Consider the following 24,762-nt stretch of genomic DNA (forward strand, 5'->3'; position numbering starts at 1 on the left):
GTTCAATGTTTTTTTCCAGAGAACATTGAAGTGACATGCAAAGCCCCCTGACTGGTAACAGCTAGTGTATTGATGTTTGGATTAATTCTGCATAAATGTAACTTGTTCTGTTACTTGTATCAGTATAACAGCTAGTGTATTGGTGTTTGGATTAATTCTGCATAAATGTAACTTATTCTGTTACTTGTATCAGTATAACAGTTAGTGTATTCGTGTTTGGATTAATTCTGCATAAATGTAACTTATTCTGTTACTTGTATCAGTATAACAGCTAGTGTATTCGTGTTTGGATTAATTCTGCATAAATGTAACTTATTCTGTTACTTGTATCAGTATAACAGCTAGTGTATTGGCGTTTGTATTAGTTCTGCATAAATGTAACTTATTCTGTTACTTGTATCAGTATAACAGCTAGTGTATTGGTGTTTGGATTAATTCTGCATAAATGTAACTTATTCTGTTACTTGTATCAGTATAACAGCTAGTGTATTGGTGTTTGTATTAGTTCTGCATAAATGTAACTTATTCTGTTACTTGTATCAGTCCCAGATTATTAAATGCAGGTTCATCCATCCAACTCCTGTGCAGAGCAGACACGAAGACACCAATTATTTCTCTCCAGCCTATATTATGAGTCCCTAATCACATTTCATATTCTCTCCCCCCCTACTCCCCCCCTTTATTGAAAATATAGTTAATACCCCATTAATGTTATGAAGTCCTTTGTCTAAACCACACAAATTATAAACCCCACATTTAGTAAATGCACTGTGACACACACACACACACACACACTCTAGAACATACATTTCGAAGCACTACCCCCTATCCAGTTGTAAAATGAGTCTGTTGTGAGTGATGCTTCTATGATGACTCCTAACCCCCTCCCCCTCAAGATCAGAGATATATAGAGGGGGAGAGAGGATTCAACACATACTGAGTTAGTGAATCTGTCAAGGTATCTCTGCATTTTGGGATCCTGTCTGGTCTCTGAATACACCTCTCATTCATTCCTGCCGATTACTACAGAGGATCACTCATTGCTATACCTTCCATTCACTATTAACTCACTAGCCCTGAGGATTTCACACTGAGTCCTTTGGAAAACTTGTCTATATCCTTCACCAAGATAACTACCTTCACCTCTGTTGGACCCTCCTCTTTTGGTCAGCGATGCTATGGGTATTGCCTCATGTGGGTTGGTGGTGGTTCTTTCTTCTACTTGCTGCTCCACAACCAGGTGCCTCCTGGTACAAGCACTCTTCTAGCCCCAGGTATCACACAGTGGGCAGAGCATCAGGGCTCTTGATAGGGGTGAGAAGGTCACCCTACCTTTGGAGGAGAAATGTGAGTGGAGACAGATGGATAGACAACCAGAAAGGAGATCTTCATGGAAATGAAATTGTCCATGGGCTTCTGGAAGATGCAAATACTGAACGTTTGCTTTATCCTGGTCCAGATGAGGTCAGTAATAGTATGGAAGAAACTTTAAGGTGGAAGACAGACAGGGAGCTGGAAGACAGAGCGATGGAAAAGGTGATTAGGGGTCTTCAGGAACAAGAGGAAGAAAGACGAAGCCTAGAAGAGGTCAAGAGGAGAGACCAACAGCTAACGAATCTTGAGGAGTCCTTGAGAAGTTTGCCCATGACAGAAGAAGAGGAGAGAAGTCTGGAAGAGGTGAGGAGAGGACGCCAAATGCCTTGGGAACAAAAGACTGATGTGGATATTAGAAGGTTCCAGGTGCAAGCAGAACCAGAGAGAGGTCTGGAAGAATCTTGGAGAAGACTCCAAGCGGCAGGAGAACCCATTATGAATGTGGAAGAAGTCAAGAGAAATCTCCAAGTGCCTGGAAAGCAGAGCTGGAGCTCTGCAACGAAAATGCCTGGGGAGGGCACGATGTATCAACTGGAGAAGAGCAGGGCAGTATTGCAGCCATGGAGAAGAAATACCAGGACCGAAACCCAGGTATGGGACAATAAGACGACTTTCAGTAGACAGCTAGACAGTTGTGTTTCATGTAGCAATCAGAGGTGGTTATTATGTGACAAATGAATTTATTATCTACCTGGAACGTTACCAATTAACCCTGCTAGACTTACTGTGGACAGATTTAAAGAAGGTTAACATAGTAGTCAGTTTATTTCAATGAGATAAATGTTCTTATCCTTGGAACTAGAATGATGAGAATCAAAATGTTTCTGGGCAACATTTATGTCGGATTGTTATTATACTATTATATAAATAATTAATACTTTATATAAATAATATTTTTAGGTTGGTTTTGGTATTTTGAGGATGTTAATTCACTACCAGTAACGAGAGTGGGTCAGTATGAATATGATTTGGTAATTATTGTTGGGTTAGTATTAAGATTGTTGGATGGGTTCTCCAGTTTGTTAGCTTGATGCAAGTATTAGTATTGTTGGGTTTCTCTCGGTATTGGTAGGTCAGTATTGATATTGCTGGGTTTCTCCTAGAATCGGTAGGTCAGTATTGGTATTGCTGGGTTTCTCTCAGTATTAGTATTGGTAGGTCAGTATTGGCATTACTGGGTTTCTCTTAGAATTGGTAGGTCAGTATTGGTATTGCTCGGTGTCTCTCAGTATTAGTATCGGTAGGTCAGTATTGGTATTGCCAGGTGTCTCTCAGTATTAGTATTGGTAGGTCAGTATTGGTATTGCTAGGTGTCTCTCAGTATTAGTATTGGTAGGTCAGTATTGATATTGCTGGGTTTCTCCTAGAATCGGTAGGTCAGTATTGGTATTGCTGGGTTTCTCTCAGTATTAGTATTGGTAGGTCAGTATTGGTATTGCCAGGTGTCTCTCAGTATTAGTATTGGTAGGTCAGTATTGGTATTGCCAGGTGTCTCTCAGTATTAGTATTGGTAGGTCAGTATTGGTATTGCTCGGTGTCTCTCAGTATTAGTATTGGTAGGTCAGTATTGGTATTGCCAGGTGTCTCTCAGTATTAGTATTAGTAGCTCAGTATTGGTATTGCTAGGTGTCTCTCAGTATTAGTATTGGTAGCTCAGTATTGGTATTGCTAGGTGTCTCTCAGTATTAGTATTGGTAGCTCAGTATTGGTATTGCTAGGTGTCTCTCAGTATTAGTATTGGTAGCTCAGTATTGGTATTGCTAGGTGTCTCTCAGTATTAGTATTGGTAGCTCAGTATTGGTATTGCTAGGTGTCTCTCAGTATTGGTAAATCAGTATTGGTATTGTTGGCCACTATTGATAGGTCAGCATGTGTATTGCTAGGTGTCTCTCAGTATTAGTATTGGTAGGTCAGTATTGGTATTGTTGGGTTTCTTTCAGTATTGGTAAATCAGTATTAGTATTGCTGGGTTCCTCTCAGTATTGATATTGGTAGGTCAGTATTGATATTGCTGGGTTTCTCCCACTATTGCTAGGTCAGTATAGGTATTGCTGGGTTTCTCTCAGTATTGGTATTGCTGGGTTTCTCTCAGTATTGGTAGTGCTGGGTTTCTCTCAGTATTGGTATTACTGGGTTTCTCTCAGTATTGGTAGTGCTGGGTTTCTCTCAGTATTGGTAGTGCTGGGTTTCTCTCAGTATTGGTATTGCTGGGTTTCTCTCAGTATTGGTAGTGCTGGGTTTCTCTCAGTATTGGTAGTGCTGGGTTTCTCTCAGTATTGGTAGTGCTGGGTTTCTCTCAGTATTGGTAGTGCTGGGTTTCTCTCAGTATTGGTAGTGCTGGGTTTCTCTCAGTATTGGTAGTGCTGGGTTTCTCTCAGTATTGGTAGTGCTGGGTTTCTCTCAGTATTGGTAGTGCTGGGTTTCTCTCAGTATTGGTAGGGCTGGGTTTCTCTCAGTATTGGTAGGGCTGGGTTTCTCTCAGTATTGGTAGTGCTGGGTTTCTCTCAGTATTGGTAGTGCTGGGTTTCTCTCAGTATTGGTAGTGCTGGGCTTCTCTCAGTATTGGTAGTGCTGGGTTTCTCTCAGTATTGGTAGTGCTGGGCTTCTCTCAGTATTGGACAAAGTATTGCTGGGTTTCTCTCAGTATTGGTAGTGCTGGGTTTCTCTCAGTATTGGTAGTGCTGGGTTTCTCTCAGTATTGGTAGTGCTGGGTTTCTTTTTAGTATTGGTATTGCTGGGTTTCTCTCAGTATTGGTAGTGCTGGGCTTCTCTCAGTATTGGACAAAATATTGCTGGGTTTCTCTCAGTATTGGTAGTGCTGGGTTTCTCTCAGTATTGGTAGTGCTGGGTTTCTCTCAGTATTGGTAGTGCTGGGTTTCTCTCAGTATTGGTAGTGCTGGGTTTCTCTCAGTATTGGTATTGCTGGGTTTCTCTCAGTATTGGTAGTGCTGGGTTTCTCTCAGTATTGGTTTTGCTGGGTTTCTCTCAGTATTGGTAGTGCTGGGTTTCTCTCAGTATTGGTAGTGCTGGGTTTCTCTCAGTATTGGTATTGCTGGGTTTCTCTCAGTATTGGTAGTGCTGGGTTTCTCTCAGTATTGGTAGTTCTGGGTTTCTCTCAGTATTGGTAGTGCTGGGTTTCTCTCAGTATTGGTAGTGCTGGGTTTCTCTCAGTATTGGTAGTGCTGGGTTTCTCTCAGTACTGGTATTGCTGAGTTTTTCTCAGTATTGGTAGTGCTGGGTTTCTCTCAGTATTGGTAGTGCTGGGTTTCTCTCAGTACTGGTAGTGCTGGGTTTCTCTCAGTATTGGTATTGCCGGGTTTCTCTCAGTATTGGTAGTGCTGGGTTTCTCTCAGTATTGGTATTGCTGGGTTTCTCTCAGTATTGGTAGTGCTGGGTTTCTCTCAGTATTGGTAGTGCTGGGTTTCTCTCAGTATTGGTATTGCTGGGTTTCTCTCAGTATTGGTAGGTCAGTATTACTTTTGCCTGGTTTCTCTCAGTATTGGTAGTGCTGGGTTTCTCTCAGTATTGGTATTGCTGGGTTTCTCTCAGTATTGGTAGTGCTGGGTTTCTCTCAGTATTGGTAGTTCTGGGTTTCTCTCAGTATTGGTAGTGCTGGGTTTCTCTCAGTATTGGTAGTGCTGGGTTTCTCTCAGTATTGGTAGTGCTGGGTTTCTCTCAGTATTGGTAGTGCTGGGTTTCTCTCAGTACTGGTATTGCTGAGTTTTTCTCAGTATTGGTAGTGCTGGGTTTCTCTCAGTATTGGTAGTGCTGGGTTTCTCTCAGTACTGGTAGTGCTGGGTTTCTCTCAGTATTGGTATTGCCGGGTTTCTCTCAGTATTGGTAGTGCTGGGTTTCTCTCAGTATTGGTATTGCTGGGTTTCTCTCAGTATTGGTAGTGCTGGGTTTCTCTCAGTATTGGTAGTGCTGGGTTTCTCTCAGTATTGGTATTGCTGGGTTTATCTCAGTATTGGTATTGCTGGGTTTCTCTCAGTATTGGTAGTGCTGGGTTTCTCTCAGTATTGGTAGTGCTGGGTTTCTGTCAGTATTGGTAGTGCTGGGTTTCTCTCAGTATTGGTAGGTCAGTATTACTTTTGCCTGGTTTCTCTCAGTATTGGTATTGCTGGGTTTCTCTCAGTATTGGTAGTTCTGGGCTTCTCTCAGTATTGGTATTGCTGGGTTTCTCTCAGTATTGGTAGTGCTGGGTTTCTCTCAGTATTGGTAGTGCTGGGTTTCTCTCAGTATTGGTATTGCTGGGTTTCTCTCAGTATTGGTAGGTCAGTATTACTTTTGCCTGGTTTCTCTCAGTATTGGTATTGCTGGGTTTCTCCCACTATTGCTAGGTCAGTATTGATCTTGCTGGGATCAATACTCCCCCCCCCCCCCCCCCCCCCCAATTTTTGAGTCTGATACTTACAAATCTCTACACAATGCTGCTCCAACCTACTTGTCCTCAATAAAACACAAATCTGTCCCGTCTAGGTCCCCACACTCCTTCAAAAATTATTGAGAACCTTTTTAGGAAAGCATATCAATTAAACTGTGAACAGCTTTCCCTCCCCTCACCCTGATTCCTCTCCTTAAACTGTCATCAAAACAAAACACTAAGCCCTCAATGAATACTATCCTAGTAACCTACTTTTCTACCCTTCCCTTACCTTTTGTGTCACTTTACCCCACTACCTCTAGCATGTAAGCTCATTGAGCAGGGTCCTCAATCCCTCTTTGCCTGTGCGTCCAACTTATCTGGTTACAAATAGGTGTCTGTTAGTCCACCCATTGTACAGCGCTGCAGAATTTGTTGGCGCTTTGTAAATAATAATAATAATAATATACACTTCCTGTAAGACGTCATGCACAGTGAGCAGCACTGCTATTCGATGTCTCCACCCTCGGCATGGAGACACTGAACTTTCCTCATAGAGATTCATTGATTCATTTAATCTCTATGAGGAGATGCTGATTGGCCAGGGCTGTGTTTGAATCATGCTGGCTCTGCCCCTGATCTGCCTCTTTGACAGTCTCAGCCAATCCTAAGGGGAAGCATTGTGATTGGTTCAGACCACCACTTCTGATGATGTCAGCAGACCGGTCAGAGGCAGATCGGGGCAGAGCCAGCAGCTGCAAATTTAAATACAAGTAAAATTTTACTATATTTAGGTAGGGAAGGGGGAGCCAGCAGGAATAGATGGTGGTTTTAACACTATAGGATCAGGAATACATGTTTGTGTTCCTGACCCTATAGTGTTCCCAGGGACATATTAGCCGCGAGGCAAACAAGGCATTTGCCTTGGGCGGCATTTTCCAGGGGGCAGCAAAAAAAGCCACCCCAAATGCCCAGAGCAAATGTCTTGTTAGCCTTGTGGCTAACAGTCCAGGCAGGCGGGCGGCTAGGTAAAAATCCGTGCGGGCGGCGCTGGCGATGTCATATTCCGGCTCCCAGCATCACTCTGCGGGCGGCGCGCAAGGGAGCTGAGCAGAGAGCTCAGGGGAAAGTGCTCCCTCGCCAGCGCCGCCCACCTGACCGCCCAGCAGCCACTCTACCCCCAGGGACAGGAAGACCCCCCCACCCCCCAGCATTCCCAAAGGTAAGGAGGCTGGGGGGTTAAATTTTTAAAAGAAAAAGTGAGTGTGTTAATGTTTGCTGGTGTGTGTATTAATGAGTGAGTGTGTCTGTTAGTGTGTGTGTCTGTTAGTGTGTGTGTGTGTGTGTGTGTGTGAGTCTGATAGTGTTTGTATCTGTTAGTGTGTGTGTCTGTTAGCGTGTGTGTGTCTGTTAGCGTGTGTGTGTCTGTTAGTGTGTGTGTGTGTGTGTCTGTTAGTGTGTATGTGTGTGTGTCTGTTAGTGTGTGTATCTGTTAGTGAGCGTGTGTGTGTGTCTGTTAGTGAGTGTGTGTCTGTTAGTGTGTGTGTCTGTTAGTGTGTGTATCTGTTAGTGAGTGTGTGTATGTTAGTGTGTGTGTCTGTTAGTGTGTGTGTGTGTCTGTTATTGTGTGTGTCTGTTAGTGAGTGTCTGTTAGTGTGTGTCTGTTAGTGTGTGTGTGTGTGTGTCTGTTAGTGAGTGTATGTCAGGGAGTGTGTCTGTTAGGGAGTGTGTTACTATGTGTGTGTCTGTTAGTTTGTGTGTGTCTGTTAGTGAGAGTGTATGCGTCTGTTAGTGAATGTGTGTTCTGCTAGTGACTGTATGTGTCTGTTAGTGAGTGTGTATGTCTGTTAGCTAGTGTATGCGTGTCTGTCAGTGAATGTGTGTGTGTGTGTGTGTGTATTTAGAAGGCGGGGAAGGGGGGGCGTGAATAGTGAGTGTGTGTATGTTAGTGTGTGTGTCTGTTAGTGTGTGTGTGCGTGAGTCTGTTATTGTGTGTGTCTGTTAGTGTGTGTCTGTTAGTGTGTGTCTGTTAGTGTGTGTGTGTGTCTGTTAGTGAGTGTATGTCAGGGAGTGTGTCTGTTAGGGAGTGTGTTACTATGTGTGTGTCTGTTAGTTTGTGTGTGTCTGTTAGTAAGAGTGTATGCGTCTGTTAGTGAATGTGTGTGTCTGCTAGTGACTGTATGTGTCTGTTAGTGAGTGTGTATGTCTGTTAGCTAGTGTATGCATGTCTGTCAGTGAATGTGTGTGTGTGTGTGTGTGTTTAGAAGGCGGGGAAGGGGGGGCGTGAATGGGGTGGAGGGGGCGCCTGAGTTTTGGCATGCCTAGGGCAGCACAAAACCAGGATACACCACTGAGTGTTCCTTTAACTTTCAATTTACAGAGCAGGAGATAAAAAAAAATGTAGATTAAAATTACACCAGGGGAGGTGTGGCAAGGACTGCATGGACAGAAACAAAAGTGATTTAAAAGGGTAGTCTGGTCACCATAACAACTTCATCTAAATTAAGTTGTTATGGTGCCTGGAGGACTCCAGGGCGAACTGTTACTGTAGCTCTAGGTGTACAGTTTTATGAACTATGTATGATGTTCTTAGGATGTATTCCATCCTCTGTAGACTCAAAGTGATGCACTGTTGCTAAACAATATTATTGCACTTTTTTTTCTGTAGAGTTTGCATGCCAGCTCTGGGGAGAAAGAAATTCTCAACTGTGAAGACTTCATGTTGACTTTATACAAGGTCCTTTGCAAAGCCAGCCTTCAATTCTTCTCTCGTTCCCAACTAAGGTCCAAAAGAGAGTTACCTGCAGTAAATGGACCTGGTTCAGCACTATGAGAATCAGATGACACAAGACTCAGCCTGACCTTTACTTGTGGAACTTGACACGATTCCTATTTATTTTCAACTACCAGAGGTGCAATCACTAAGGGTGAATTAAGGATGAGCGGAGGGCATCTTTTTTGATGACCAAGAAAAAAGTTAAGGCCTGTAAATCAGTGTCCCAGGATCTCTGCACAACTCTAAGCTAACGTATAAATTCAACCATAGTGGAATAATTCACCAGATTTTCTGCAGAAGGATTAATCAATATTATTATATATTATAGATTAGTGTACAATTAAAAAACTAAAATTCTAGTTGACTGATGAAACATTGAAAGGCCCACTGACTTGAACATTGCTGGACAATGAATAACTCTGTAGCTGGGATGAACAGAATTGGTTCACTCAGGGGTATTATGGCGAATTGCCTTGCTGCGGTAATTGGGGATACTGAGGAAAACAGTGATTGGCTGATTTGCAGATTAATTCAATTGTGTGGATGAGAATGATAAAAGTACACTGGCAGTTTGGGTAAAGAAACTGTTGACATGTTTGCAAAGAGGCAGAGATTGGAGATGCAGGCAGGCTCAGTATATTGGATAAGGGCTGGTTTCAAAGGACCGAGTAACATTGGCTGATGGAACTGACAGTGAGGTCACTACTAGGCTGGACATAAAATCAGTGATATTAGATGCCTGCCTGGGGTGTGGATTCTGGAGAAGGGATTTGGAATTTATTGCTAGGGAGAAGGCACGTAAAATTTCTAAATGTAAATAGAATTACAAAAGGTGTAGTATATCTGTTGGGGAGGGGTTTGCATACTATTGGCCATGCCACTAAAGGTAAATTACTATGCTGCCCTTAAATGAATACTATAGGCACCGAAACACCAATAGCTTAATAAAGCAGTTTTGGTGTATAGACCATTCCCCTGCAGTCTCACTGCAAAATGTGATGCCATTTTGGACTTAAATCACTTTTGTTTATGTATATGCAGCTCTGGCCACACCTCCCCAGGCTTTGACTACGAAATGTTTTTACAGCACACTGTGTTTACTGTAGAAGATCGCCCTGAGAATTGATGTTTAAGCACAGACACAAGGCTCTTGCAGGCCATTAACAGAGCAGGAAATACAAAATTCTAAGTTAAACTGACTGTGCACGTGTGTAGACAAGCTGTGTAAGCCAGAGTCAGATGAGTTGGAGATTTCCTAACCCTCCCCCCTCCCCCGCTTAGTCCCCCTGTCCCAAAATTAGCACCTTTTGTGTTGCAATTCGGTTTTCAATTTACAATAATACTGTGTTTAGTGAATTACACCAAGAGTGTTTTGTGGTTTAAACATCACATATGAGATCATACAAATCAAAGGGCTATCACATAAGCAACTATTTATTATCAATTGTACTATAAATACCCGATAGTGAGTTTCAAGGAGCAATAAAGGCAAAAAACATCACTGCCTGGGGATTTCACGTGAAATATTATTCCTTTTACGCAGAGTTTCCCTCCTCCTTTCACTGGTGGTTTGTAGGAACTAGCCTTAAAGGACCACTATAGGCACCCACACCAGTTCAGCTTAATGAAGTGGTCTGGGTGCCTGGTCCATCTAGGATTAACCCTTTCTGCTGTAAACATAGCAGTTTCAGAGAAACTGCTATGTTTACCTATGGGTTAATCCAGCCTCTAGTGGTTGTCTCATTGACAGCCGCTAGAGGTGCTTCCGCGCTTCTCACTGTGATTTTCACAGTGAGAAGACGCCAGCGTCCATAGGAAAGCATTTAGAATGCTTTCCTATGAGACTGGCTGAATGTGCGCGGGGCTCTTGCCGCGCATGCACATTCAGCCGATGACATCAGAAGAGGGAGGAGAGTCCCAGTGCCGAGGGAGGGAAAAAAGGTAAGGGATTAACCACTTCCTCCCCCTTCAGCGCCACGGGAGTGGAACCCTGAGGGTGGGGGCACCCTCAGGGCACTATAGTGCCAGGAAAACAAGTTTGTTTTCCTGGCACTATAGTGGCACTTTAAGCAAAAAAATCTATTCACTGTGGCTGTGAGTTTGCACACACACACGGAGAATACACACTTGTTTTGAGTGCCTTCCGTAGAAAGGCAGGGATCACATATTTATGGGCATCTATACATGCCGAAAAAAGTATGTTACACAGATCCCTTTGGCACATCAAATAAATGTCTGCTAAAAACATAACATACAGAATATTGTGGAAAAAAGCATGTTTTTTTTGTGTATGGGATACAGTATCTCAAATAATAGATGCTGTACTGCCACAGAGATCCAGCAATTATCTGCCAACCCAAGAGCCTTCGGAGAAAACCTGGAAAGTTCTCCGCTGTGTAGATAAGACTGCCAATCTCCTACATCTAACCCAAGCAAAACTCAGTGTAAGGGCTCCACTCCACTAATAAGACTGTCACTTTTACAGAGATCGCTCTTTTCATTTACTTATTTATTACTGGTATTTATAAAGCGCCAACAGATTCCGCAGCGCTGTTCAACTAGTGGAGTACGTACAATATACACAGACAAATACAAAAGGTAGAGAGGGCCCTGCCCGTAAGCTGATATCTAGCCATTGGAGCTCTTTTATACAAAGTACTTAGGTAGATACCCCGTGAGCTTACAATCTAAAGGATACAGTGGGGACTTGAGACAAGCGGTAGCAGGGGAAATTTGGAAGTGATAGCTATCATTTGCCCATATTACACACTCCCACCTACTCCGATCTCTTTAATGTTTCTCTTTATCTTATTGACAATGACTACTGAGTGTCATTTATTCACCAATCTATGGCAAAAAGGGCAGAAGCCAAAAATGCATTATCTGAGGGCCCCAGGGCATGCCTCTCAACAGCAGCAGGAGTGAAAAGTAAGATGTGGATGAAAAGGGTTGACATACATTACTAGTGACACATAGCAGGAGGGGGTGGATGTGCCCGATACGTTTTGCCCAGTTGGGAGTTATGCTCGGAGGTGTATTAGGACCAATGGCAACAGTCCTTCTTTCAGTATGGTAAAGATAACAGAGATGGTAAATATTTAAAGTTGTATCATATCGCCTTACCTATGCATATCTACTGTATGCCGCTCCCACCTTAATTCAGTTGAAGACTGCACCTTTGGTTTTAGCTTTAAAACCCTAATTTTTCATTGTGCTGTTTAGCGAGAAGACACCATTACGAAAAAATACAAAACCCCAAAAAAAAAAAATGAATAAAAATAAAATTTTATTTTAGAGCAGATGAAACAGCTTGCCAGCAACATTATGCCATTTAAATGTATTTATTTTGTCTGCTTTATATGAATTTACCCAAATAAAAACTTGATTAATGACTTGTCCACTGTGTTTCGTCATGAATCAACTTTGATTGGAAATTAATAATCAGAATTTTAGGCAATGTTCTGGAATGAAGAAATTAACAAAAATCCCCAGCTGCCAGAAAATCGCTGTGTTTACAGAGATCACGTCAGAAGAAATTGGAAAATAGGGGGAAAAAATGACATCAATATTATGTATAACCAATAAGCTTTTAATGTGTATACATTCAAAAAATAAATTAATAAAAAATGTAAAAACTATTACTTTTTCTCCGTGATTTGGAATTTAGCAATACGCTTCAGGCGAGTTTGTTTTAAAAAATGTGTTAAACTTGGGGGATATAGCAAATACATCCAGTGATCTGATAAGTCCGAGCTTTCTTTATGCTGAATTCTTTTCAAACTGCAAAATAAGAATAGAATAAAAATAACATAATTTAAAATGTGTACATGTGAAATTCTAAAAGCTATGATCATTGGTCAATTTTAAATTGATTGTCTAACGTTTGACTACAGGAAACATCTCTTAAGATAAGCCGTGCCTACGATCAACTAAAAAATAAATAAACGTTTGAATATTTTTTTATATTTTCATTAGACTAAAAATACCTGCCAATGTGTCAACTAACGATCTTATTGTATGGATCTTATTCCTAATAAACACTGAAAGATTCGAAAAATGACTCAAGGCGGAATACACCACATATTCTACAAAAATTGCAACAACTATCTAAAAATGTAGTTTGTTTTTCTTTCTTTAACATATTACATTTCCAACTTCAATGGGAGAAGAATCAACAGAAGGGGGATTAAATATGGGCGTTGTGGCTTGGTCCTTGTCTCGGCCAAAGGCTCCAGGTAGGTTACCCAAACTGTCAACCTTTTAGGATGCGGGGATCTTAATCTTTCTCATATAAAACCAATGGCAACAATTACGTCTAAAAGGATATAGGAAGTGCAGCTGAATCGAGTAAGAATTTCAGCACAGCTTCAGTATCCATGGATTTTTTTTTAATGCATATATTTTATTAGTTTTAGTTTCCATGAATTGTATAGGTGTGTTTATAGGAGCTACACGATATTCACATTTTTACACAATTTAGCATAATGTAGGCACTAAAGCTTATTTTATAGGCTTACATGCTGGAGTCCTGCTGCTGCTAAACACATATTAATGCAAAAACACCGACCATCCCTGGTCATGATGGTTCTTTTATCTAAATCCATGACAGACACAGCAATAATAGGCTATTGTATTATTTATAAGTAATCCTGCATAGAATTGACCATTATTGGGAAGCTGACTTGCTACCCAATTCAATAAAAAGTCAGTTGTCAATGCCATCCTTTTCGTCCTTACCTTTTTGGTAAACGAGTCGGAATCCCCGGTTTTGGACACTGTCATCGGTGGTGAGAACAATTTGAATTGAATTAGTATAGAAAAGAAGTTGGCGGGGTAACGTTTGTCCACAATAGCTATCCACCAGGTAAATTTTATTTGTGCTTGGTCCATTGTATATCTTCACGGAGTCAAACCCACAATTTATAGCATTTTCAATGTCAAAATCCGTGAAAGTCACGGAGAACTGTAAGGAAATGACAGATTGCAAGGTGAAACTTCTGGACCAGTTATTACAGCGCTCTCTTAAAACATGCATTTGTTAAAATAAATAAGCTTGGCTACTATGGCGTGACTAAATAATGGAATGAAAGGCTTCAGGTGGCCTTGTTGATAAGGAGATGTGAATGATTGGGGGGCGGGGAGGGGAGGTTCTCATGTTAAAGGGCTTGAGAACAAAAGGGGGAATAAAAACAATACCTTCACAAGTGTAGATGATTTATGCAGAGACCTTCATTATGGAGTGTATATATATATATATAAACATGGAACTTAATGGAAAAGCTGTATTGTGTTTACTCAGGTAAATATTAATGACAGTCTAAACATCAAAAGGGTTCCTCATGTTTTACAAAACACAGGTCAGACCTTACCGGTGGGGTGGTAGTGATGTTCCATACGCAGTACGCACTGCTGGGATAATTTTTGGGGTAGTTAGGAGACGTGATGATTGCCGATGCAGCTGTGACGTTTCCACCACAACCTGTGAAGACAGCGAAACATCTCATATGATAATAGTAATTCTGCTCTCCATAGACCCAAGTACCTATCCCAAGTAAGAAACATCTTGGAAAGCAATCAGATATGCCCATGAGATTAACCAGGTAGTGGCCATGAGAGCTGGTACTTTAAAAAGAACATCAAGGTTTCAAAAATACAACGTAAATAAGTTTAAGGGAGATATTTGGTCAGCGAAGGCACTTCTTTCACTACTAGAAGACGCAAACTGGTCCATTACTCCATGTGCCAGAACATTATCTGGCCTTCTGGTTGCTGGTTACCTTGTTGTTGTATGTAGTTTTTTTTTATATCCCTCTCCATGTCCTTTACATTTATCTGTAACACACCACTACATTGCATGCGATGCATATGAAACTGCCCTTTTTTAAGTTGCAGCTTTAAAATAATATTTACTTACCATTACTGACCACCAAAGGAGGTGTGGTGGTGGCTTTTGTGGTTGTAGTGGTGGTAGTGCGAGTAGTGGTAGATAAGGTGGTGGTACGAGTGGTAGTAGGAGAAGTGGCAGTGGTGGTGGTACGAGTGGTAGTGGGAGAAGTGGTAGTAGTACGAGTTGTAGTAGGAGAAGTGGCAGTGGTGGTGGTACGAGTGGTAGTAGGAGAAGTGGCAGTGGTGGTGGTACGAGTGGTAGTGGGAGAAGTGGTAGTAGTACGAGTGGTAGTAGGAGAAGTGGCAGTGGTGGTGGTACGAGTGGTAGTAGGAGAAGTGATTATGGCAGCTACAATGGGGTTATTGATGTTGACTGCACGATCTCTTATGCCATACGTCTGTTTATCTGTTGAAGAGAAGGATATTAATTTTATATTACGGTGCGGAATACAAAAGCATATAGTCATTCTCATTTTGTTATACACTGTGTGCAGAATTATTATGCAAATTAGTATTTTGACCACATCATCCTCTTTATGCATGTTGTCTTACTCCAAGCTGTATGGGCTCAAAAGCCTACTACCAATTAAGCATATTAGGTGATGTGCATTTCTGTAATGAGAAGGGGTGTGGTCTAATGACATCAACACCCTATATCAGGTGTGCATAATTATTAGGCAACTTCCTTTCCTTTGGCAAAATGGGTCAAAAGAAGGACTTGACAGGCTCAGAAAAGTCAAAAATAGTGAGATATCTTGCAGAGGGATGCAGCACTCTTAAAATTGCAAAGCTTCTGAAGCGTGATCATCGAACAATCAAGCGTTTCATTCAAAATAGTCAACAGGGTCGCAAGAAGCGTGTGGAGAAACCAAGGCGCAAAATAACTGCCCATGAACTGAGAAAAGTCAAGCGTGCAGCTGCCAAGATGCCACTTGCCACCAGTTTGGCCATATTTCAGAGCTGCAACATCACTGGAGTGCCCGAAAGCACAAGGTGTGCAATACTCAGAGACATGGCCAAGGTAAGAAAGGCTGAAAGACGACCACCACTGAACAAGACACACAAGCTGAAACGTCAAGACTGGGCCAAGAAATATCTCAAGACTGATTTTTCTAAGGTTTTATGGACTGATGAAATGAGAGTGAGTCTTGATGGGCCAGATGGATGGATTGGTAAAGGGCAGAGAGCTCCAGTCCGACTCAGATGCCAGCAAGGTGGAGGTGGAGTACTGGTTTGGGCTGGTATCATCAAAGATGAGCTTGTGGGGCCTTTTCGGGTTGAGGATGGAGTCAAGCTCAACTCCCAGTTTCTGGAAGACACCTTCTTCAAGCAGTGGTACAGGAAGAAGTCTGCATCCTTCAAGAAAAACATGATTTTCATGCAGGACAATGCTCCATCACACGCGTCCAAGTACTCCACAGCGTGGCTGGCAAGAAAGGGTATAAAAGAAGAAAATCTAATGACATGGCCTCCTTGTTCACCTGATCTGAACCCCATTGAGAACCTGTGGTCCATCATCAAATGTGAGATTTACAAGGAGGGAAAACAGTACACCTCTCTGAACAGTGTCTGGGAGGCTGTGGTTGCTGCTGCACGCAATGTTGATGGTGAACAGATCAAAACACTGACAGAATCCATGGATGGCAGGCTTTTGAGTGTCCTTGCAAAGAAAGGTGGCTATATTGGTCACTGATTTGTTTTTGTTATGTTTTTGAATGTCAGAAATGTATATTTGTGAATGTTGAGATGTTATATTGGTTTCACTGGTAAAAATAAATAATTGAAATGGGTATATATTTGTTTTTTGTTAAGTTGCCTAATAATTATGCACAGTAATAGTCACCTGCACACACAGATATCCCCCTAAAATAGCAATAACTAAAAACAAACTAAAAACTACTTCCAAAAATATTCAGCTTTGATATTAATGAGTTTTTTGGGTTCATTGAGAACATGGTTGTTGTTCAATAATAAAATTAATCCTCAAAAATACAACTTGCCTAATAATTCTGCACTCCCTGTATTATTATCATTGGACTTTGGATACATTTTTTTGGGGGATTTTGAGTTGCTAAAAAAATCTGAGAAAATTTCCTACAGCTCTTCAAACAAGGACAACTAAAGTAAACGCTAAGCTACTCAAAGATCAGTGCATTTGTTGTGGGTCAGCAAACATTTGGATTTAAACAGAGCTGGGGCCAACTTAAAGCCACTTCCATTAACATTTTTTTCACACTCTAGTGCAGTCTTATGGCAAGGTACAACTGATGGTTGGAAGTTTCTCCAGTGAAATGTAACTTGGTAGGGGATTTCTGAACCTTGAACCTTGTCCCATTCCAAAATATGTGCAGTTCCACCTGCTGGTTGCAACAGTTATATACAGTGTCCCCTGTTGGTTGCACCTGTATATGCACTCCCTAAATAGCAAGACTGTAATTTGCTAATTATTGTTTTCTCCACCCCTTTAGTTAATATGCTATAGTGTTATTGTGAGTTCCTGTGTGTTTCCCCAAATGATTTGATTATTTGTAGGTTATTGAGTTGTCACCGTAAGTTAAATGTAACTTGCATATAGGCTAATCCTTAGTTAAAAAGAAACTGAGAGTGCTAGTTTCTTTTGGAACGCTGTGTCTTGTGTCTAATTTATTCAGGAATACCAGTAACAGTCTTTGGACTTGTTGACTGGCTGCATGGTCCTTGTAGCATGGGACAGAGTCAAAAGAGCTAGGTCTTAGAGCCACAAGTGTCTTTATAAAGGCAGGAGCTAATTACATAACAAGTAGAAGTTGAGATAAGTGAGAGCTGCAGTGGAAGAGGTACAGGGGACGATACCTGCCTGGAAAGAGAGAGCTGCAGCCTGGTCAGGTGAAAGAACTCCGGAGAGACCCCAGTCCACCTTTGGCGACTTAGGAAGCGGACTGGGCAGAGTTCATCACAAAATCAATGCTCCTACAGCAGAAATTTGGCATGGTACATCGATTTAAGACTAGGTAAGCTAAGCCTTTGATCAGTCCGAGGTCGATAAAATGAGTGCCATTGAGTTGGGTAATACATCTAATACATTTATACCACTAAATATGTTTTGTAACCAGTAAACAGTAGTTGTATTCTTCATGGTTAAATATCATACTATAATCTGATGAGTGGCCCCACAGTGCACCCAAAGCTATAGGGTTTTTATGCCCATTTAACTGTATTCCTTGTCTACAACATATGACTCAGTGATAATGTTGCACTGTACTTACTGCAGTTATATAGAGTATTAATTTTCACGATGTCTAGTTGGCTCATTTCTGATCGTTGTCCAAATGAGACATTATTGTATGGGATAGCAACTATAGTCGGCAAAATACCATCGATAGAGAAAGCAGTTCTGTTAGAGGAAAATTAAGTATAATTAGAACAGAGATTCAAACAAATACATATGGAATTCATTACTGTGGTAAATAAATAACGATTTTGGTACACTATATTTGGCTGACTGATTGATAATGGAATTAAAATATGGCCAATGTAGATCTGCTCCCCACCAACCCTTGCAGCACATTTAAAATAACCTATCAATCTGGCAAAGCTTTGACTTGTTCATTGCAGGTCACCTAAAGAGCTTACACTTTAACTTGCTGGAATAATCCTATCTCCCCCTTTTTTTATTGCTCATTTCCCCATGACCTGAAGACAATGGGGGAAACTGATGGTAGTTGTTCCTTGGGCAAGTTGAATATTGTCCCCTGGTCTGTGGTGAACTATTTGAGAACATTATTAGAGATGTGTCATACTGTTACCCTTCGTAGTGCATGAGAGATCCATAGTCATAGCTGGTCAGGTTAAGGTTGAGGGTGAAACTCTCTTCAAAATTAGATTTGTAATCTACAGAGAATGTAACAAAGAGAGATATGATTAAAGAGACCGTTCCACACAAATCAGAGATATCTCACCATCCTAGATGTGTGTTTACTACATTTCGCATGTTGCTTAGCCAGCCTAGATACTGTATGAGTATCAAGGAGCAAGGAATTCAAGAACATCTGGAGTGCCACAATGTTAATGGCATGGAACATGATATGGTATATCAAAGTCACATTAACAAATAAACCTGTATTAAAACTGGTGATCACCTATGTACATTTTAAGCAAACTGTCTCGATCATCATAAAGATCTCAAGATATTGAGCATTCATTGCTACAGGGCTGAAGAACTTACCCGACAAGATGTTTTGCCAAAGAACGTTGATATATTGACTTCTGTCCATCCTCACATGTTCATGGTGAAGACCTAGAGCATGCATGATTTCATGGGTTATAACACCTGTCCACATACACTTGGGCTTCCCCAGGGACACTGTCTGTGCACCACCAACACAGCCTATCGAAGACCAACACCTGAAAGACAATTGATATTTAACTTAAAGAGTAAATATCCATCCATTAAAACTATTTCAAGATGGCAGTCCAGATCACAGATACAGGCCAACAGGTAACCCATCGAGTGTGCTCATCATAAAATCATAAACCTGATGTTGCATATCTGCTGCTATGATTGCCATGGCAACATTCCAGAGAATCAGTCTGTGTGGTCTGGAAGGGTCGGCACAACCATAAGGCAGCACATGCAGCACTGTTAGAGTACACCGGCCCAAGGGACGCAATGGCTGGGTGACTGGCTGGAGGGGAAGGCACAGCACAGCACTCTCTCCTGCCAGTCAGTTTGTGTATCGTGGCTGAGCAGACACAAGACATTAGCACTCACCCTGATGCATGGTCTGTTTGGGTAACCTCGCGGACCAATCAGATCATGCATTAACGCCTAATCCCAATGCATGATCTGATTGTTCCGTTCGGGCTAAGTGGTATTACCTTCTAGAACAAATCAGATCATGGCAACCTTCCAGATTTGTGGCCATGGGAAAATGGCTAATGTGACCATGTATTGTGTAATGGGTTTTTATTATAATTTATCACACTTGACAACTACAGCTACTGAAGGGGGGAGGGGGGGGAGGGGTGGAAGATATAAAGGGACAAAGAGAGGGGCTGGGGAAGGAGAACAAGAGACACACAAAATGGCTGGGGGGAAGAGATGGAGAAAAGGGGGAGAAAGAGACACAGTGGGCCTGGGGAAGGAAAAAAGACATACAGAGGGACGAGGAGAGACAAGACGCACAGAAGGGCTGAGGGGGAGATACACTCTGAGGAAGTAGGAAATAGACATTCAGAGGGCTCAGGGAGAAGAAGACACAAAGAGGAGCTGGGGGGAAGAGACACACAGAGGGACTGGGGGTGAAACAGAAAAGGTGCTCGGACAGAGGCACACAGAGGTGCTGGGTGGAGAAAGACACACACACACACACACACACAAAGGAGCTGGGAGGAGTAAGATACAAACAAAGGGGGTGGGAGGAAGTGAGGGACACTCAAGGGGGTAATAAGAGACACACAGAGGTGAAAATGGGGGATAAGATACACTAAAGGGGTTAACTGGGATTAATAGACGCACAGGTGAAGATTTTATTGGGTGGGGGGTGTTGCAAAATGCATCTTTGCATGTGTAGCCCTTACTGGGCACAGCTTTCCTGCTTTTCCACCACCAGAGACCATGGTCTGCAGCCTCTAGCCTCCTCTTCTTACCCAGGTATCAACAGAGGTAAGAGCCTAGGAGGGTGGAGAGGGAGGGATATCCATCCAAACCCTGTGTCGGTGTATGTGAGTCTATGTATGTCTGAAACTGTATATGTGACTGGTTGTCTATGTATGTATGTATGTGACTGTGTAAGTGCATGTCTATTTATGTATAAATGTGTGTGTCTATGCATGCATGTGATTGTGTGTCTATATGTGTGAGTGAGTGTTTTGCTGGGTAAATGGCTGCCTTATCTGTACATACCCCTGTAAATTTTCAAAGCTTATATAGTCCGTCTCTGTTGTTTGAGGTATGAATCGTACACAGGTGGATCCTTCCAGTTCACTGAATGACGCACTTAAATATGCCCGGTCCATAAATTCTGGAAGAAACACAAATAGGGTACAGATAAACACCTTACACATTTTACATTTATAACTCTAGCCTGCAGCCATAGTAACCCTGCAGATATGCAAAAAAAAATGTTTCACTACGAAAAAAATCTCTCAAGGTAGGTGTTTCACATGGTCTTAGGGATATCAGACCCACCATGTTTTCATATTCATAGAATGTATGAAGAATTAAAATGCTGTAGGTAAGGAACCAATCAACGAGGACTCCAGCACCATGAGAATACTGCAAACAGTGATGCTCTTTCGTCATGCTATCCATCGGTTTACAGAAGCCATTTGTGTACAGAAAAATAATGCAGGTCTAACGTCACTAGTTTTACAGACTAAAATTACAGACCATGATTGGTAAAATTCTCCCAGACAGTTCTCAGTACGGCTACTTTTTACTTACATTTTTTGCCATTTTCAGAATTCACTTTAAATTCATGACAATGAATGCTTTAGTTAATCATGATTCCAGTAAATAATGGCCATCTATGGGAGTTTTCTTGTAGTCACAGCTTTTATTTTTAATCGGCTCTATTATCATGTGGTTATTAGCTGCTATGTACTTACGGAATGAACTGGACGTTTTATAAGGAACATAGACATTGCCATCCTGAGATTTAGGCCACAGGCAAATACCATTCTGACAAAGTTTAGCGCGACCAAGTTGAACAGCAACATCCAAGTGAGTTATAATGTGTCGTGGGTCTAAGATGGCTGGGGGAATAATTATTCAAGAGAAAATTATTAGCATTACTGATATGTATTTTTGCCAACAAGTCAAATACGGTAAGTCAAATATTGCCAACAAGTCAAATAGGTTAAAGGTTCACTAAGTATTATGTCCACTACAGTTATTTTAAGTGGTCATGGAGCTTGGAGTCTGCATGTGTAGCATTTCACTTTGAAATGCGACACACAATTTAACTCCACCTCCTGCCCTGTCATTAGCCAGAGTTCCGGGCCAGATAATGTTACATTTCTGCATATTCCTATAATATTTTACAAATCAGCTATTTTACCCGTAATCTTGACATTCAGATTTCAAATCACCACAGTTTGGATTTTATTGAAATAAAGCCCAAACGGTGTGCAAAAATCTCACATGTGACAGTCCTACTTTAAAATAAATGAGCAATTTTTTTTTTTTTTACTTACAACGACGGCCTCTGTTGGCTTCATACAGTTTCTGGAAGACGCCGGTATCCTCAGTGACATCTGTAAAATGTTACAAAATGAAACTATGAACATTGAGAGAATAGTCTAGCAGCGTAGCCTGGTATCATGATTTGTTAAAAATCATACTGTGTATTTACCGTAGTGACATTGAAAGACAATGCCAACGTTCAGATTAAAAGAGCCATGCTGTGACTGTATCTAGAAGGGCTATTTAGTAAATAATTCTTTTGGTTGGAAACTTTTTCCCAGATCAGCTACTTTAGCCTAAATTTTGAAATTCCAGTTCACTACAATTGACAGATTAATAAACAGACAGATTGACGGGCATGGCGTATGTCAAGGAAAAGGTCTTCCCTATCATGCTAAAAAATGTATTATAATTTTTCAGAAATGTTTTAAATGACTTGTTAGATCTCTCTCTGTCTAGTGTAAAATTTTGATATATTCGTTGTAATTTTCCTATCCAATTGTCATCAGAAAATCTACATTGTTTTGAGCTATGACATAAATTATAAATTGAAACTTACTTGGTGCTTCTCCTGTGTGTCTTTTCTTCTTTGGCAACAGCCGCTGTCAAAAAAAAATAAAAAAATAAAAAAAGTCAGATTTAGCAACAAGGTTTGCAAAAACAGTGTCTCTGGATGGTATTGTTAGAAGGACTCACCAAAGATGGGAACGTAAGGCATACGCCACAAAGAGCTGCAAGTAAGACTAGCACACGCATGGTGAAAAAGAGTTGTTTTGTGAGCCAACTTCCAGTTAGGAGTAGTGTCAGATGAATGTTGGTTCAGACCAAGAGCTACAGTTATATACTCTCCTCCATCTAAACCCCAACTGACTTCCCATTTACATAAGAATAGAGGACAATTTTAATCTTGATTTAACAAAGAAAGCTACAACAATCTTAAACAACAAACAGTGACCAGCGCCCCAGGCCACAAACGTTGCACGATTGTGCAAGATGTATTTGCTACTTCATTGCACGTTTGTAAAAAAAAAAAAAAAAACGTAAAAATTTTATTTTTATGAATTTTGTGTATTCTTAGTTTTCAAACACAGATAAAGTTACAATAAGGAGAAGGGGAGGAGAGGATAGGGAATGTGAATGCACATAAACCCTTAAGGTGTCCAACATTGAATGTGAATAGATCACTTTGCATAGCACAAACAAAAAGCAATTGTTATATGTACATCAAACGAGAAACAGGATATATGTGGGGTTTTTCCCACAGGCGAAATCGAACATTCTGGGGGAAAATACCATCAGTGTGAAAATTTCCCAGAATAACGGACGCATATAAACATTTAAATTCTGGTTTAATGAGTACAAAAGAATCACAAGGGATTTGGAGATAACATTTACCACTAAGGGTACCTTTTTTACATCAAAAGAAAAACACAACACAAAGCAAGTATAATATGTTTGACTAATTATAACGCGGGAATATATATGTATAACAAAACCTGCTCACTCAGTTCTAGAGTTGGGTAGGTTGTGTTTGGAGCTAAACAGAATGTTCCTGTATTGGAGCTAATTTTGAAATTTTCTACTGCACCCTAATTATTCTCAGGGTTCTATTTATCAGCATACATGAATTTGGATTCATTTAAATTAAGTGGTCTGGGTGCCTACAGTGTCCATTAAAGCAAAGGGTACACCATTTGTAGTGCCAGCGCAAGAGCAGCTGGCATCATCAGGTATAGAACAGGTATTGGCAAACCTGGCAAATTACTGGTGGATCCCCATATACTACCTCACAGCCTCAAAGCGCATAAAACACCCCAGTAATCCACCTCAACCCTACCCCTTCTATGTCACCTGGTATCACACGTAAAAGGGACACCAGAGACAAATCACAGGCGATCGCAGAACAAGCATTAAATACGCAGTCTTTTCATCAGCCCATACACAAACACACAACATCCCCTCACACACTACATAATCTTACAAATGGACAATGGACTTCTATCTCTATAATTACCAAATATCTATTTATGAAATGTGAAAATTAGAATAGTAGAAATCCACACTCTTTATTATCCAGAGCTGGGTGTCTCCCTGTCAATTATCGTTACAAACTCTGTCCTTTGCTCCTTCAATCAGTATAGAGAAATCATACAGACAAGAAGATAAATTCAACTCTCTCTATATTTCTCTTCTTCGTTTGTAAGGTTTGCCCTGTTTGTGCCTTGTCTGAACAGGAATATTATGTCACGTACTAAATCTTTAATATAAATTTAAATGAACGTATCTCATAAAAAAGTTTAACACAAGTTCATATACACCGTTAGATTACAAAGCGATGTTACTTTATTTATCAACATGACACAGCAACGTTTATTGCTCTTCAAAGCCCCGCAGTCTAAGTGGGTACAGTGCAACCTGTCTATCACTAGCCCAGCAGGTCTTACAAAAGTAAGACTCACGATCACTCTATTGTCACAGAGGATAGTAATGTGCTGTAGAAAAGCAGTTTCCTGGCATGTTTGACTAGTGACTAGTTATGTTGTTTTTCTCGTTTTGTTTTTGTTTTTTTGTTTTTTCTGTTTTGTTTTTTTTTTGTCTGTTTTTTTCTCCTTTGTTTTCGCTCTTTCACACAAGGAGGGAGAAAGAAGGAGAAAGGCAACCTTAGTTAAGCCTGTGACCCTATACATTTACAAACGTCAGTATGATAACCCGAAATAGTATTTTGTCTGCCTTCTCTTATAACTGATATGTTGATCTAATCCTTGATGTATCTACATAAAAATTATAAAAAAGTGCAATGTTCTGATATGCCTAACACGTCTCTAAATGTTGACCTAAAAGCTGGCAATTGCTGTTGTGGCATTGCTTGCCTCTTTGTATTTCCTTTGTGCACAATAAAATAAAGAATTAAAAAAAAAAAAAAAAAGTTTAACACAAGTAATGGGCAAATATCAGTGTTTTTATCAATGGTGCTAAGACCAGTGACAGTTAAGCTGACAGTATCATGTTAAACCATTGTCTCTTTTATTCTGCAAAATAAACCACTAATCCTGCTATTATACTTATAATATGGATTGTTGTTATGAATGAGAAAAAAAAGACTGGAATGTGCATGTGAATTTGAACTCTTTATTTTACCATATATATCTATTCTTACATATCTGACTTGTAACTGGTATCTCTCCGTTTGCATATGAA

The 24,762-nt window shown here is 40.8% G+C and overlaps 2 protein-coding genes and 1 long non-coding RNA gene across 3 annotated transcripts in view; 2 read left to right on the forward strand and 1 right to left on the reverse strand.

Moving 5' to 3' along the window:
• Window positions 1-24,762, forward strand: part of LOC134571854 (uncharacterized) — a 618,817-nt gene that overhangs the window by 391,199 nt on the left and 202,856 nt on the right. The window lies entirely within an intron of this gene.
• Window positions 1,127-8,872, forward strand: NPW (neuropeptide W). Its single transcript, XM_063428962.1, has 2 exons — window positions 1,127-1,965; window positions 8,406-8,872. Exons 1-2 carry the CDS (start codon window positions 1,174-1,176, stop codon window positions 8,568-8,570), a joined length of 957 nt encoding a protein of 318 aa, XP_063285032.1. The 5' UTR covers window positions 1,127-1,173; the 3' UTR covers window positions 8,571-8,872.
• LOC134570672 (embryonic protein UVS.2-like) lies at window positions 11,823-22,320 on the reverse strand. Its single transcript, XM_063428604.1, has 12 exons — window positions 22,261-22,320; window positions 22,124-22,166; window positions 21,576-21,635; window positions 20,988-21,134; window positions 20,284-20,401; window positions 18,604-18,782; window positions 18,185-18,269; window positions 17,645-17,772; window positions 14,428-14,805; window positions 13,883-13,992; window positions 13,251-13,476; window positions 11,823-12,293 (listed from the first exon to the last, which is right to left on the reverse strand). Exons 1-12 carry the CDS (start codon window positions 22,318-22,320, stop codon window positions 12,289-12,291), a joined length of 1,539 nt encoding a protein of 512 aa, XP_063284674.1. The 3' UTR covers window positions 11,823-12,288.

The sequence above is a fragment of the Pelobates fuscus genome, chromosome 8 (genome assembly GCF_036172605.1).
Source record: "Pelobates fuscus isolate aPelFus1 chromosome 8, aPelFus1.pri, whole genome shotgun sequence".
Classification (NCBI taxonomy): domain Eukaryota; kingdom Metazoa; phylum Chordata; class Amphibia; order Anura; family Pelobatidae; genus Pelobates; species Pelobates fuscus.